The sequence below is a fragment of the Heloderma suspectum genome, chromosome 3, assembly GCF_057233095.1.
Source record: "Heloderma suspectum isolate Gila_16-S chromosome 3, 16-S_ref, whole genome shotgun sequence".
In the NCBI taxonomy this organism is placed as follows: Eukaryota; Metazoa; Chordata; class Lepidosauria; order Squamata; family Helodermatidae; genus Heloderma; species Heloderma suspectum.
In genome coordinates, this window is record NC_139460.1 from 176,612,409 (window position 1) to 176,629,242 (window position 16,834).

General features: G+C 43.3%; 1 protein-coding gene across 5 annotated transcripts in view; it reads left to right on the forward strand.

The window, feature by feature from the left end:
• UVSSA (UV stimulated scaffold protein A) overlaps positions 1 to 16,834 on the forward strand; it is a 79,927-nt gene that overhangs the window by 5,207 nt on the left and 57,886 nt on the right. For all 5 annotated transcript variants that reach the window (XM_084844997.1, XM_084844999.1, XM_084845000.1 and 2 more), the window contains 2 exons: positions 193 to 302; positions 4,690 to 4,818. In XM_084844997.1, the coding sequence (XP_084701123.1) occupies positions 193 to 302; positions 4,690 to 4,818 (239 nt within the window). The remainder of the gene's footprint in view (positions 1 to 192; positions 303 to 4,689; positions 4,819 to 16,834) is intronic.

The window sequence follows — 16,834 nt, forward strand, 5'->3', positions numbered from 1 at the left end:
AACTTCCGTGCTAAATACAGTGCCTATTGGCCTGGAAGGGAGCTACTGGGGTAATTTGGGGGGAGCTTGTGGCCAAGTTTGGCCTGGTCTACCTTTCAGGGTTGTTGGGGTGAAACCAGCAATCCTTCACAATGGTCATATGTTTTGCTTCTTAGTGAAAATTTGTATCTTTTCTTCCTTTTTCCCCATTAGATGTGAAACTGCATGAGAATGAAGACAATACAGCCATAATAAATAGTGTTATGGATGCTTATAAGCTTATCAGAAACAAATTCTTGCCTTCTGTACAATCTTGGATTCAGGTGAGCAAAGTCCTTTCCACTGAGAATAAAATAAATTTTCTTTCCTGTCTGTGTTTTGGTTGTTCTCCATCTTCATGTGCCAAAAGGCTGATGTGTCCATGTGGTATCGTATTTTCCCTGGTCCCTACACTAATTTAAGATTCTCTCACTGGAAGCAGAGGCTTTCTCTTTGACTCTTTTGGCGCTATATTTTGTGAGCTTGGAGCTAAGTATACTTTACTTCTGAGCTGAGTTCAGTATTTGAGGGTATCCCTTTATTTCCCTCTCTTCCAACTTCAACCAATTCTATCTTATTCTCATGCTTTAAGAGATTTTGCAAATTTCTAGAAAATTACCTGGGTGGGCTAGCTTAAGGAAAGTTTTCTTAATGGTGCTGTTAGCACTGTAGCGTCACATCCAAGTATAGTAATGCCAGAGGGGGGTGGAAACAGACATTTCTTTTAATCCTTAGAACTAGGATCTTATTCTCATAATGCAGCAGAACAGTCATAGGTGTCTCCAGGTAGTGATTGTTCTTTTGTGTAGGAAAAAGGAACCATTGGTGGCAAATGGAACCAAAGGTATTTGGCACCCTAGTTAGTTATATTTTGCTTCAGGAGAATAGGGTGTGGGTACTTTCTAAAGCACTTGCCATGTACTCTGTCTTAGGTAATTCTTCAGTTCCTTGAAAATATGTTTCATTGCCCTTTTTCTCGTCATTTTCTCTTCATTGTTACGTAATCCCCAAAGTTGGGGTCAGGTTAGAATAGTCTGGCCAAGGATTCTTCTCTATGTTCCCCTCTCCACCCCCCCCCCCAAACAGATGCAATGTCCTTAAAGGACGCTGCTCCAATCCCATCTTATATAACAATATGTTGAGCTTGGGCTGCTTCTACAGGAAGAGATTGTTGAATTGTTTTGTGCAAGTTGTCCTATTACTGCTTCCTGATCTAAGCCTGCTTTATTACCACCATTGCTGTCTATATTACTACTGCAGAAATCACCACTGCAAGACAGGGAAATAAGACAAGTTTGGGGCTCCCATTGTCTGTTTCTCACAAGCACTCTTTAACCAAAGGAAGCTCTTAGCTTAAGGTTACAGAGGAAGAAGTTACTTTCTAGTGCCAAGATGAGTTTGTATAGCTTGCTCTAAAGTCCTAAAATGATTTGAGGCTCTGGAGAGCAGTGAAATGCAGGGCCTCATCAGCCTGATGAGATTATAGTTACTTGACCATGAGTTCTTTGAGATAAGGCTTTTATCATGCAATTGCCCTGTTTGAAACATGGAATTTTAAGATGATGTCATCTTCCATTTGTAACCTTCCCACATTTTCCCACTGCTTCTTCAGTCTTCTTCTTACCAGGAAAATACTGGTTGGGGAAAAGATGGAATAGGTGCGTAAGGCCTTTTGATTTGGAACATTAGGAGCCCTCTGTTTGGAAGGACCACAAGAAGCAATGGATTTCATGTAATATGTCCAGGTTCCCAGGGCATCATAAACAGGTTGGGCTCCAATGTCACATGTGTGGCTGAACCTGAATGGCTGACCTAGTATTACTAGTTTTGGATGTGATGTTTCACAATCTAGACCACAAAGTCACAGAAAAAAAAATATACAGCTCAACTTTCTAGTGCTTTCAAAGCTCATATCTCCAGATGACTTGAGCAGGGGAGCCAAGTTGCATGCTGCACGAGATTTGAGTTGTGGTCACTAGTAATCTCTCCTTAGAAATTTTTTTAAAGATCAAGTGCAATTTCAAGCAGTTTTGTAATTGCATGCCTCCCAAGTGCCCTGTCTACTTGATCTGAGAATTGGAGACTGCCACATGAGAGGAAAGCTGCAGATCTTACTTTGAACAGGAAAATAGGGCTAAAACTCCCTCTGAATTTGATGGGCCACAACCAAGGTGAGAGGGTAAAAATGGCAAATTATTCTTCACAAACTTAACTAGCTGTGTCTTGAAGCCAATGAGAGCTGGGGCTGGAGGCTGCCTCAGTAGTAGTTTCCTTGAAACAATTCTTGAATTTATGCTTCTATGATTTTGAAAACTTCCTTTGAAATTCTATCCTAATCTCACCCTAAATTGTATCTGTTCTTGTACCTACAATGCTGTTAAACAGCTCCACTGACGGATTTGTTGAATATTGTCTTACTTAGCTAAGCAGGCCAGGCTCTCTTTATCTCTGCTCATGCATTGGTTCTACATTTTTTTCAATAATTCTGGTTCTTCTTTGACACTGGTCAAGTTTGAATTTCCTCTTCAATATATGTGACAATACACAGGCTGGGTATACCAGATAGAACTCAAACGTGTTTATACATGGTTATTAATATTTCCTAATTGCTACTAGAAATGCATCACCTAAAATATATCCAGCAATTTGTCCCCTCATTGTGATTTTTACATGGTGGTCTTGAGGAATATTGACTAATATCAAGGACATTTTTCTAACTTAGCTCCAGCTGGTGACAATGTTAACAATGCTAGCTCATTTGTGAAATATACTGCTGGAAGATTCATGCTTTCCTCATTTCTGTCCATGAATTTATTGGGCAAGTGATTTGGCCATGGAGTATTACTTGGCCTTAGCTGTCCTTTGTTCTGAATCCTTCTGCTCTTTTCCATTGTCCCTAGAAACTGGTGTCAGTTCTTTCTAAATGTATTTTACTTCATAGTTCATTTCTTTTACAAGAGCACAAAAGAACTGCATAGAGCAAACCAAGCTCAAGTAGAAGCAACAATTTTGCACATGTGGAAAGAAGACCATTCTGACTATGTAGATGGATTGCAGCAGGCTCACCCATCAAATCTCCAGTGTGGAACCCCACAGAAGTAAAATAGCCCTCTAATGCAGAAGTACAGGCACTTTGCTGTCTTGGTCCCTGGTTGCTCTCTCTCAAAGGTATTAGTGTAGTTCTCCTTTAGGCAGTTCCCCTTCTAGTAATAAAAAAAATGCTTCCTGCTGTTGAACCCTAGGGGGAATGTATAGGTTGTCTTGTTATTGACTATATCAGAAATTTACCAGCTAAGACATATACACGTGTCTTTGAATATTTTGTAAGTGTTCTCAACCCTAGAAAAATCACTCAGCTTGTGCAATATATGTTCATAACAGATAAGATCTGGGGCCAAGATCCAAAGAAACATGGATCTAGGTCAGTGAGGGGAGGGGGGTGTTTTTCTTGAACAGCTGGTTCCTGGCAAACTGATTTTGAAACAGGAGTTCCAAAATTATTTCATTTTATTTTAGGTATTTATATGCCATCCATCAGGAAACTTTCACAGGGTAGCTGTGATACGACACAGGGGTCTGGTGTTTAAAGAAAAGGTCAAAAATTTGATTGGGTCCTGATGCAAGCTTCTTATGTGAGCCAAGTCAGCTTCTTAAGTATAAAAATGTAACAAGGTATTTTAACCTAATTAACTGTACAAAGGTTTTCATTATCTCCACATGAGAGTAGCCGTGGGTGGGAGATAATTTAATGTAGTACCAGTTCAATCCCATATACCAGGGGTGGCCAGAAGATAGCTCTCTGGGTTATTTATTTATTGCATTTATGTCCTGCCTTTTTCCTCCTGCAAGGAACCCAAGGCGGCTTACATTATCCTTCTCCTCCCCATTTTATCCTTCTCTTCTCCATTTTATCCTCACAACAACCCTGCAAGGTAGGTTGGGCTGAGAGTCTGTGACTGGCCCAGAGTCACCCAGTGAGCTTCCATGGCCAAGTGGGGACTAGAACCCGGATCTCCCAGCTCCCAGTCCAACACTCTTGCCACTAAACCACACTGGCTCTCAGGGGTTTCTGTCTCACAATAACAAAATATTGTTTGCTAACAATAGCAAAAACTAAAAAGCTTGTTTCTCCTATATTTGGTTGCTGAAAAAGATCTCTTCCAGGGATGGGGTGGGGGATGCGGAACCAGGAGTGGATTTTTGTGTGAAAGGACTTGTGAGGATGGTTCTGGTACTGATCACAAATTCAGAGGCACCCTCTTCCTTAATTCTTACTGTATGTCTGCCTGCCTGAGCCACTGTTTTGCACCCGGCTGCAGTTTATGTACCTCAAGGTTCCAGTTAAAAAATGAAGTAGATCCTGCAAGCCTAATATCTGCCCACCCCTGCTATTTATATCTACTCAGAAGTAAGCCCCATTAAGTTCAGTGGGGTTACACCTAGGTAAGTGGGTACATGATTTCAGCCTATTTTGCAATTGGAATCCTGTATAGTATGTTGTTGCATTTCACTGTTTGGAAATAAAGCTGTTTACTCAGAAAGTATTATCTAACTGCTGGTTGTTACGTATTGCAAGTTCATGTCTTGGTTTTCTCCTATGATAGGCCAAATGCATAGGTCATTGCAGCGTGTATTTGGATGAATGAATTAATGTGCAATTTAAACTTGCAGTTGTTCACAAGGGCTGGAATAAGTGATAATTACTTGAGACAAGCCATTGATCTTAAACATAAATTGGAGACTGCTGTGGAGAAACTCAAGAAAATGAATATTGACTTTAAAGAGAGGAACAAGAAAATGGTGAGTTGAGTTAAATATTTCTGATGTTTATTAATGGTAGAAGGCGTGTATAGAGACAGTGATGTCATGGTCTTTTCTCAATATGCCATATTCTAGTCTTATTTTTATATACTTTGATTATGTGGAGGATATTTCTGGAAATTGGTGGTATTGCCAAGGCATTGTACATGCTTGTTTTGCATTATCTTGACTTAACTAATTCTCCTCTTCTTATACAAGCAGCTGAATTTTTTTAATCCTCTGTATTAATGATCTAGATGTCTCCTTGTATCTCATTGTTTGCCATGTCTTTAAATGGGAGAGCTACAGGAAGTATGCAGTTGAGCTTGGATCAAAACTGAAGGGCTGTTCATTAGCTCTCCATACATATACTCATGAAGTAGGGAGCAAGGCCATCCCCCAACATCAGCATATTTAGATGAACGTTGGAAAGGGGAGCCTAGGCAGGCACAGCTGAACTTGTGGGCATCAGAGGTGGGGCCAGCAGGTGCAGTCCCACTTCCCACTCCACAGACTCCACATACATGGCATATATGTGGAGAGCTAGTATGTGAACAGCCCTTATGAAAAAAGCATAACAAGTACTAAGCTCCCACTGGTATTGGCATGGCCTACGAAAAATATTATTTATTAGTTCTAAAGCCTGAGCACCTTCTAGGTCTAAGGGAATTCAGTTGGGAAATCCAAGAACCCCTCTTTACATACACCTTGCTTATGGAGCAAAAAGGTGGCCCTTGTTCAGTGGCAAAACTAAACTGTGGAATGAAGGTGTACAGCTTAAAACTGAAAAACAGGCATGTGAAAATAGGTAGTTCCTGCCATCAGTTCCAGCATAGAGGTCTTTTTTGATTCTTTATTTTTAACTTGAAAATATAATGACAACAACAAAAGAAATAACAAAAGACAGCAATGGTTCACAATAGGATTAACAGGAATTCAGCACTCATATCTTAAATACATGCATTAATATAAGCAGTCCATATATCTGAATAGGTATCCAAATGAAATGGACGACTAAAGGATATATGTTTATATGTAGAGAGAGCAGTAAGATCATCAGACCATTGAAAGAGAGATGATGGGTGTTTATCCTTCCAAGGGCCAGCACAGAGATTTTAGCAAGATCTCTGTTGTAACAGGTCCATATGCTATAAAATGAACACTACGTTCAAAGGTTGCGAACATCTTAATAAAATGTTTTAAAGTGTAATTTTCCAACATAGGGTATTAGCTGCATGAATTTTAACAAAACTAAGTTCTTCTTCGTGGTCTCTGTGCATCACACATATGGGCTCTGCACCTGCGCGGAGATTCTTTCGAGAAATTTCCAAGCTGAGCAGTTTTTGGCGGGAACCCCTCCCCCACCATCTCTGGTATACACAACATGGGTTCCCACCTTCCCCTCAGTTCCTTTTCGACCACCGTAGCATTACTTCATGGGGAACTTCTTCGACATTCTGTCAAGCTGTGTTTTCTACCTTTATCTTATCTTCCTTGCCTCTTTTCTTCCTCTCTATTCCTCTTCTTTATCTAAAAACTGAGGCGAGAGAGAGAGAGAAAGAAGGGGAGCATTTGGAGAGCGTCGCCCGCCTCAGCGGCGACGTGCGCTTTCTCCTCCGGCGTATGGCCCAAAAGCCTCCATTCAGAAAGTGCACGGATTGTGGCAGTGAGGTGCCTTCTTCGGACGGTCACTCTTTATGCCTAATCTGCTTGGGAGAATCCCATAAAGTTTAATCTTGCCACCACTGCCAATCGCTGTCGAAGCAGGCTTGCAAGAATAGAGCAGATCGGCGAAAGGCGATCCTTTGGCAACGGGCCCTTCAAGTGGTTGATATGCCTAAGGCTCAAACTCCTCGAGAGCAGTGCGCCATTGCTCCTTCCACAAGTACAATGGTAGCGGCTCCTGCGCCTTAATCTTCCCCTCTGTTAACTACAGAGCCGGGTTCAGTAGAACCACCTACTCCAGGAAGAAACTGACTATCTCGGTAGCTAAAAAACTTTTAAAAAGGGCAAAACGCCCTAAGCTGGCGGTGGATGCACCGGAGAAAACGAGAAGAAAGAAAACCTCTAAACAGCAGGAGAAGGAGCAGGACGCCCCGCCTCCCTCTCCCCTACTTAATTCTCCCATCTGTGTTGTGGTTCCCCCCCACACAGGTTGTGACTTTGGATCCAGCCTCCACAGTCTCGGAGCGTGAGTTGAGGGACACACCAACCCCACCACCCCGTCCAGTTCAGACAGCTCCAGGTCTCCGAAACCAAGCCATTACGATATCCAGTCACCTCGGTATTGGCTGACACCCCCTCCTCGGCAGCCTTCTCGATACTAATCTCCGGATCAATACCAAACGGATCATTGGCAGGGACAATACAACTGTGATCGCACCCTCTCTCCATCCTGTGATTGGGATCATTTCTCGGTCTCATCCTTTCCTCCCCATGGACAGCAATGTGATGCAGATTGGAAGCTCAGGAGGGACCTTGACCTTTTCCTGCGTTGCTCTCATTATTTAGGAGCCACTTCTCCGTTACGTGCCCCATTTCAACCCGGACAACGACTGCGGTTAGAATTGCATATCACTTTCTGTCCTCCTCCGGTATACCAATCCAGCCAGGACCATCAAGCCCCGCCACCTCCAATTCCACCTCACGGCACGACTGATGTGGCACAGCGACCTGCCCCATCACAGGAATCCGGTGAGGACTATCAATCCTCCTCCTATTCCTTAGTCCCCTATCAGTCTCATCCCTAGATAGTGTCATTGGGACACGAGGTAAGAGCTTCACCTTCCGAGGATATGGGGCATTTTTCTGAGCGAGTGCTTAGAATGGCACAATTGTTGGGCATTGAAGTGCAACAACCACCGCAACAACTCCACAATCTGGTGTTCGATGCCGTCATGGCAGACATGTCCACCCCAGCAGCCATTCCCTTTCTTCCAGCTCTGCTGAGTGCAGTGCAACAGACATGGAAAATGCCTTCATCCTTGACCCCGATGTCCAAGAGGCTAGAATCGATGTGCAGGGTTCAAGAGACAGATGCTGCTTTTCTCTTTGCACATCCAAAATCAAACTCAATAATAGTAGAGTCAGCTCAAGGCCACTCTCAAAAAATGCATGCCTCGCCTGTGGATAAAGAGGGGCGTAAGCTCAGTCTCGTCAGATGCTGCCTCTATTCTTCAGCGGTATTGGGGCTTAGGATTTCAAACTACCAGGCAATGATGTTTCTTTGGGAAAAAATAGATTCTCTCATTGCGTACCTTCCTGAAGATCAACACAACTTCGCCAGAATGTTCCACACGGAGGCATCCAAATTATCTCGTCAGCAGATCAATACCACCCGTCATCAGGCGGACTGCAATGCCAATGGGATGATCGGCTCTGTTGCCCTAAGGTGGCATGCCTGGCTCTGTTCTGCGGGCCTAACTCCCAAAGTTCGCTCTAGGATAGTGGGTCTACCCTTTGATGGCAAGGGTTTGTTCAGTGCCAAAACAGACGAGCGAATGGACTCTGTGCAGAAGGCCAGAACCACTGCTTGTAAGATGGGCATCGGCCAGGTCCAGCACCAGCAACACCATGTCCTTTATCGTCAATGTCGCTGGTACTGACAACACAGACCTACCAGACAGGAGTGCCCTAGTGGCCTCTTTCAGTACACTCCAATAGCCAACTCAAGACACAGACGAAAGGATTCTTTTCAAGGCTTTAATCCTTTTACACCTTAATGACTCTTTCAGATGCTAATCACCAGCGACTAAGCAATGAACAGCAGAGTAGTCTATGCTCCGAGTAGGCAGTTGATCCCCGTTTGAAGGAGACCCATTGGAAGACCCTGAACTTATGGGCTAGAGAGAGATCCTCCCTCTTTCCCTTGGGTCCATGGGAGGCAGCCGTTGCTTGCGCGCCAAACGGGTGCTACGCCTCCTTTCCGCGCCCTCCATTGCTCGTCGCTCTCTGCGTCGAGCGTCTAGCAAGCCCTCCTCCCGCCCTTTCTCACTGCTAGGATCACGATCTATCTCAGGAATGCCGGCAGGAGGAATCTCTGCCAGCTGCTGTGCCTGTGAGGGATGAGCTGGCTCCTCTCCCATGGATTGCTGATCCTCCTCAGAATCAGAACTGCTCTGGGGTTCTGTCGGCTCAGTTTCCACCCTGACACTACCCCCCTCGGCAACCTGGCGATTGGGCACCCACAGCAACAAAGGAATAGTTATTCCTTTCCCAAGTTCCAGCAAAATGCAAAGAGCAAGGGATTTTCTAAGTGTCGTCTTTAACTCCAGCCTCCCTCCCCTCCACACTAACCATTATAAACCACCCTTCGGAGACCTCCAGAGCAAATTTTACTTGACCTGGATGAGAGTAATGTCAGACAACTGGGTGCTAACTATTCTCTGTCAAGGATACAAAATAGAATTCAACTCCCCCCACCACCACCACTGGGTTTAGTCCAGATCACCCCATCCTTGAAGGTCCTTCAGGAAGAAACACAATCTCTCCTAAGGAAGGGTGCCATCAAGCACGTTCATCCAAACCTCGGTATGGAGGGGTTTTTCTCCAGTTACTTCTCTGTACCAAAACAGGACGGAGGCCTCCGGCCCATTCTAGATCTTTGGGACCTGAACAAATTTGTCGCTCCCAAGAGATTCAGAATGACACCCCTAGCCACGATTCTCCCACTCCTCCGACAGGATTCATGGTTCGCCACGGTTGGTCTTGAGGATGCGTATTTCCACATAGCAATAGAACACTCACACAGGAAATTTCTCTGCTTTGCGATCAGAGCGGAACTCTTCCAGGTCAACATTCTGCCATTCAGTCTCTCAGCAGCCCCACGCGTATTCACAAAGTGTATAGCTGTGGTTTGCGATTACCTCCACTTCAAGGGAGTAGAGATCTACCCATATCTCGACGATTGGCTGCTAGTGGACTCCTCTCAGGAAGCCCTATTGTGCGCTATTGTGGTCGTTCTGAACCTCCTTCGGGCGCTGGGCCTAAGGATCAATAGGGAGAAATCCTGTCTGACCCCCACACAAACAGTTCAATTCATAAGGGCCATCCTCGATTCCAGAACTGTCCGGGCATACCTTCCTGCAAATCGCGTCAAAAACCTTGTCGCACATGCCACTTCGATATTCCTTTATCGCTGTGCCAAGGCACACAACATTCAATGCCTACTTGGTCATATGGCAGCGACAGTATTGGTTGTGGAATGGGCCCGGCTGTGGATGAGACCCTTGCAAAACTGGTTCACCCGAACCTTCGACTTGACCGGCAACGCCCTCCTCGTCACACTTGCGGCACCGGAGGAGGCTGCTCTCAGCCTGAAGTGGTGGATGGACCCCAAACATCTGACTCAAAGGATGCCATTTCTCCCTGCTCCGCCATCCAGGGTCCTGACCACAGATGCTTCCTTACTGGGTTAGGGAGCATATTGCACACCTCTACCAGCACTGGGTCTTCGGTCATCCACAGAAACACTCTACCACATAAATTTCCTGGAATTGCTGGCAGTTTGGAAAGCCCTTCGCGCCTTTGAACCATGCCTCCCTAATCGCCCCTTGGTGGCCCAGACAACCTTGGTTCAAAACGCTGAGACACCTGTCACAGGGACATTGCCTACCGCTCCCGCGAATAGACAACTTAATTTCTCAGGACCGTGGTCGAATTCTCCACACCCTGAACCTCACAGTGTGGAGGATCTAGCCCCTGGACATTGCTCCCCACCAATCCCGGTGACAGTACGGGCTATACTCGATGCGGCGAGAAAGCCATCTACGCGCCACTCGTACTCAACTAAATGGGCCTCATTTCTGAAGTTTGTGACTGACAGCAACTGTGACCCCAATGATTGGCCTCTTATGAATATCTTATGCTTTCTCCAACCCTTATACAGTAAAGGACTGAAATATTCCTCCATCAGAGTATATGCCTTGGTGATTTCGGTGATGAGGGGTAGCATAGATGGTTGCTCCATCTTCAGTCACCCCTCATGCAAACAATTTTTGTGAGGACTTAGGAATTTGGCTCCCCCCATGAGAGACCTCGTCCCTCAATGGCACTTATCACTAGCGTTCAACAGCCTGACATCTCTGCCATTTGAACCTCTTGCTACAGTGGACTTGAGGCTGATGTCTTGGAAGGTGGCCTTCTTAGTAGTGATTACGACCTTGAGAAGAGCAAGCGAGCTCTCCGCTTTACGAATAGACTCACCTTACACTATTTTTCACAAGGAAGAGGTGGTCCTCAGGCCAGACCTAGCTTTCCTCCCTAAAGTGGTGATGGACTTCCATGTGAATCAGCCAGTTGTTCTTCCTGCTTTCGACTTCTGATCTGGAGAAGAGACTGCACACTTTAGATGTCAGGAGAGCCCTAGCTTTTTATTAATCACGGACTGAGTCTTTCCGTAAGTCGCAACGATTGTTCCTGTGCTATGGGGGACATAATAAAGGCTCTCCAGTCTCCTCTCAGAGACTATACTACTATAGTCTCTGAGAGGAGACTGGAGAGCCTTTAGAACTATACTACTAGTTTATTAGTAGAACACAGTGGACTCTCCTCTCAGTCTCCTCTCTCTCTCCTCTCAGAGACCTGGATAGTACAGGCTATTTGCTTGGCGTACCAGCTCTTGGGGAAAGACTTACCGCCTCGAATCTGAGCACATTCAACAAGGGGAGTGTCGACTTCCACGGCTTTTACAAGAGTTGTGCCTCTAGTGGACTTGTGTAAGGCGGCTACATGGTCTAAGCCTTCTACTTTTATAAAGTACTACAGACTAGATGTTCGGGCCGGAGCAGAGTGTGCCTTTGGCAGGGCTGTGCTTTTGTCGGCACTACAGTGAGACACTGACCCACCTCCAGTAAGTCAGCTTGTTATTCACCTGTATGTGTGATCCACAGAGACCACAAAGAAGAAAACCAGGTTGCTTACCTGTAACTGTAGTTCTTCGATTGGTCATCTGTGCATTCACACAACCCTCCCACCGTCCCCACTTCGGTGTCAACATGCTTTGTTGGTACTGAGGTGTTCTTTCTCCTCGGTCCTGGACTGCTTGTGGTCTCAAGGAACTGAGGGGAAGGCAGGAACCCATGCTATATATACCAGAGACGGTGGGGGAGGGGTTCCCACCAAAAACTGTTCAGCTTGGAAGTTTCTCGAAAGAGTCTCCACGCAGGCACAGAGCCCATATGTGTGATGCACAGATGACCGCTTGAAGAACTACAGTTACAGGTAAGCAACCTAACTTTCACCCACCTTATTTCCACACTTAACGTTTCTCATAGTTCAAGTGCTCCCCCACTTCTGTAGAGGTTTTGATTACTTTTACTACTTCATGCAGCAGTGCATAGTTAAGGCAACTGTCGTGCTAACAGATGACTTCATTGGCATTTAACACATCTTAATGTTGCACTTAATTCAGTTTTCCACTTCTAGGTTTCTGTGTTCTTGAGGTGATAAAGTTTATGCCCATGGTGGTACAAAAGTAGGAAGGATGGCAAAGACAGAGCTCTGGTTTGAGATAAAACTATACTACTAGTTTATTAGTAGAACACAGTGGACATAGGAAACCCCATGCTCAAAGTGAGAGCAAAAGATGCAGTAATAGTGAAACCTAGCGGAGCCATCAATTTGCGTTGCATAGCTTAGAAGACATAATGCAGCTCAAAGCACATGAGGAGCTGTAGAAGCAACCTATAACTGCTTGTTTAGGACATGGCTAACCTTCTGCTTGTTAGGGTTCTGTAATTTGTCACTATCTTTGCCAGTTGCTGCTTCTGCCACCACTTCTCTTGCTTTATAACCAGAAGAGTAACTACATCCTGAGGGTGTAGTTTGCACAGCTTTTCTTCTTTGCAGCTGCCACTTTCTCATCATTGCCAACAAGGTTGCACTTGCTTGTGATTCTATGCCAATTATCTTTGGAAATGAACGTACCACTTAAGCAATTGAATTTCCTTTTATAAAAGAGGCACTTTCCTCTTTCCCATTAGTGGTGGGGAAGCCATAGCCTGCAAGAAGCAAGTTCTCACTTGTTTCTGCTCTGGATCTGTCCTGAGCATCATGGGTCTCATGTCCACTCTGCCCCATTTTTAGATGGAGCCACAGATTGAGCGCAAAAAATAATCCAAACAAGAGCACATCTTAATGCTTAGAACTTAGCAATAGTACATTGACCAATACTTTTCCTTTTGGTTTCCCAGTATTAGAAGTCTTTCTGGAAGTGGAAGCTAATTGTGTCATGTAACATGAGATTCCTAAGGCTTAGTTCACATGTCAAACTGTGGCTTTCACTAGCCATAGTTTAGAACTCAAACCATGGTTTCAGCTTGCAAATCATCAAGCCAACAGGTTTATAGCCACTTACTGCTTTCATTTTCTGTCTGTTCAGCATTCTCATGTTTAGGTGCAGTGGCCTTGGGAGATGGGGCAATGTCCATAACTATAGATTGTCAGTTCAAACATTGTGCCAGTAATGGTTAATGTTCCTTAAACATACCTGAACTGAGCTTTAGTTACCATTTTTGATTAGCAATGTGTATGCCACATTTTGCTTGGCAGGCTCCTCACTAGGACCTATTTATACACAATAAGAAATGTGATACTTTAGGTCATCAAGAGGCTGCCATTCATCCAGGACAGGCCAACAGATTGTTTCAGATTTTACCCTGGGAAACTCTGAACACTGGTGTAGTATTGGGGTTCACATATTCTTAATGTAAAAATATTGCTGTTGTTGAGAGTTGCATTTTTGCAAACATTTTAAATGGGACTTGAATACCTTTTCCTCTGAAGCTGCACTGTACAATGGTTTTAGGGGCTGGTAAAAAAAAAAAAAGTTACTATGATTCCAAACACACAACTTGGCAATAGGGCATATTGAAAATAATGCAACTGATTCCCATATGAATACCATTAGACTCCATTCTTTTCATTGGCCAGTAGAGGGAGTGCACTCTGCGTGCTGGGCAGTTCTTTTGCTTGCATCATTTGAAAGTGCTCTGTGTGTGTGTGTGAGAGAGAGAGAGAGAGAGAGAGAGCGCGCGCGCGCGCGAAAGCACGCAAGAGATGGGTAGCGGTGATACTGCTCCAGATCCTCAGTTATTATTTTCAGTATTTAAGATGAAAATTCACTCTTTTCTAGGCAGTACCTAAAATAATTTGCTGTTGACTAATATATTCCTCTGCAAAGTTTAAATCTATTCAAAAAGATTTTCCTAAGCTGAAGTGCTGAATATAAGTATCCCATGACTATCTATTGTAAAAGGTTCTGCTAACTTTCTAAATATTTATGCTTGCTCAAAATCTAATTGGTTTGCAGTGCTAAAACTATGCAAGTTTTGTATGTGCAATTCTTCAAAATAAATATAGCAACTCTTCCCCCTTAGTTTTATAAACCATAATAGTAAACCTGGTAGTACAATCTCTAATGGAGCACTGATAATCCATCAGGTCTGTAAATATGAATGGAGCAATCGTTTCCAAATATAGGCAAGCATAACAAACTGTTACATGGTGCTGAATTTTTTGAAATCCATGAGGTTCAAATAAATATTAATATAAACTGACAGTGTAATCCTGTACATGTTTAATTAGAAGTAAGCACCATTTAGGTCAATGGGACTTACTCCCAGGTAAATGTGTATAGGATTGCACCCTAAATCAATCTCTTGTCGTGTAGCTTGACAAAATTGAGGCACACTCTGGCTTTCAGATTATGCTGCAAGTAAATGTGAGGTGATAAAATTAAGCATTCACAAAACAGCACAGCAATGGTGGTGCAGTTAGAGATCAAAATCTGTATTTTCAGTGTAGGTTGCCAAAAAAATGCATACAAAAATGCGTACATTTGAAACTGCATAGAAAAAAAGGAGAAATGTTTATTCAGTGGAATAAACACTTTATTCAATGGAAAATTTGCTTACAAAAGATGCTTACATTTGAAAATGTGTGCACCAAAAGGCTTACAAAATGTCTATATATTGAAAAATGTGCATGAAAACATGTACACATTTTTGTGTGGACTAAAAATAATTTCACAATGTAATGTAGAAATGGGACAGAATGAATTTAGTAATGGAAAAAAGAGAACCTGACCGAAATGAACCTTGATAGATTCACCCATCCTTAGAGAAGGGTAGGGGAGTAGAAGTGTGTTGATGAAATTTGCATATAACACCAGTAAGACATTTTAAAAGATAGGTAAGGAAGTTATGCAGAGTAGTTTTGATGATACCATAAACTGGGGTAACAAAGATGGAATATAGTTCAGTGTTATGAAGTGTAAGGTTTTCCACTCAGGCACACACTAAATGACCAGGTTCAGATGACATGCCATGGCTTGTCATGGGTTATTTAACCCACAGCTAGCTGTGGTGCCTGCGGGTGCCAGATTGCATATGCAACCCCTGTTCTGGGGTTGTTGTGTTGTGCGAACCTGGTGAGCATGGATTATGCGAGGGTTGGTTAACCCTCACGTAACCCACTCTCACCAGGTTCACACGACACGGCAACCCTTGAGTAGGGGTGGCATATTCAAAGTGGCGGCTACATGTGCCGCAGCCTCACCATGGGTTAAATAACCCACGATGGGCTGTTGTGTCATGCAAACAGCTTGTGTGTGTGTGTGTGTTGTGCAGTGGTTTATCCGCAAATGACAGATGAAAAGCGATCTTGGAATATTGGCTGATCACAAGATAGTTAGGAGTTGTCAATGTAATGTGATTGCAAAAAACCAGATGAACTACTGCTGTCGTATAGGGATAGTTCAAATAGTGATGAATTGATAGTGAAGCAGATGCAAAGAGAAGCCAACTGGAAAGGGTCTCCAGTTTTGCAAGCAATATAATGAACAGAGATTTTGGAACTTTGGATAGATTTGGTTAGAAAAAGGAGAAGAGATGTGATTATATTGTAAAGATATATCAGAAGAGATAACTAAAAGGAGAAAGAGCAATTTTATCTTTGCTTATTGTTTTTTAGATTGTTTTTACCTTTGTAAGATGCTTTGAATATTGTGTATGAGCTTCTTTATTAAATCTTTAACATAAAGTAAATATATAAATTTAAGTCTGTAGCCAGAACTAATGGCTACACATTCAATTGCTAGGTGGTAAATCTGAAGGTTTTTTGTTATTAGTTTAAAATTCTAGAATGGTCACCTGAAATACAACCTCGCTGTTTTATGTAGCTGTCTTGAATCATATAGGAATATCTGGCTAGTGAAGAATATTCTCCTACATCCATACTGGATTGATAGGGTGAAAATGAGTAACTGCAAGAATAATTCAGTGCCAAGCTGATTCCTAATGTGTTTGGAACATACACTTTTTTCCTTAGAAGAGGGTGTGGGAACAGCATTATGCTCATGTTTGCAGTTCATAAAGAAGCTGACTTTAATTTGGCTGCTGGATGTAAACTTTTCTAATATTTGAATACGTTTGTATATTTTCATCGTTGTATTGTGTATATTTTAAGAATTATTTTATGCTGTTTTTTGTATCTCTGATATAAGTTCATAAACATAACTACAACGGAAGCAGCGATTCCCTCCCCGCTGCAAGAATGCCCCTGGGAATGACCGTATACGTCATGTGAGGTGGTGGCAAGGCTTGCGGGTGGGGGTAATAAAAAGAAAAGCCCTCAGCCACCTAGTATTTAAAGGTAATATGTAAACTCTTAAAATTCACTCCCCCACAACTTGCCAAATATCTCCCCTCCTTTATTTTCATGGGGGAAATTTTGCCCTGCTTGACGTACTAGTCTATATTTTCTGTAGCTGAGCAGCCATGTTCTTCTGTGATTGCTTTAGGTACAGAAATTACGAACAGCAGCAGTAATATTGCTTAAGCATGTATAGTAAGTAGACTTATTTCAGAATGAATCTGCACCTACATCAGATAGTGCAGTAACAGCATTTGGACTCTGAATGCAAACCTGCCAACTCTCCCATTTTGGACAGGAGCAAACTCAGGACACTAAGGATTATGCCCCCACCCCCATTCAACTCTGTTATCACAACTTACCC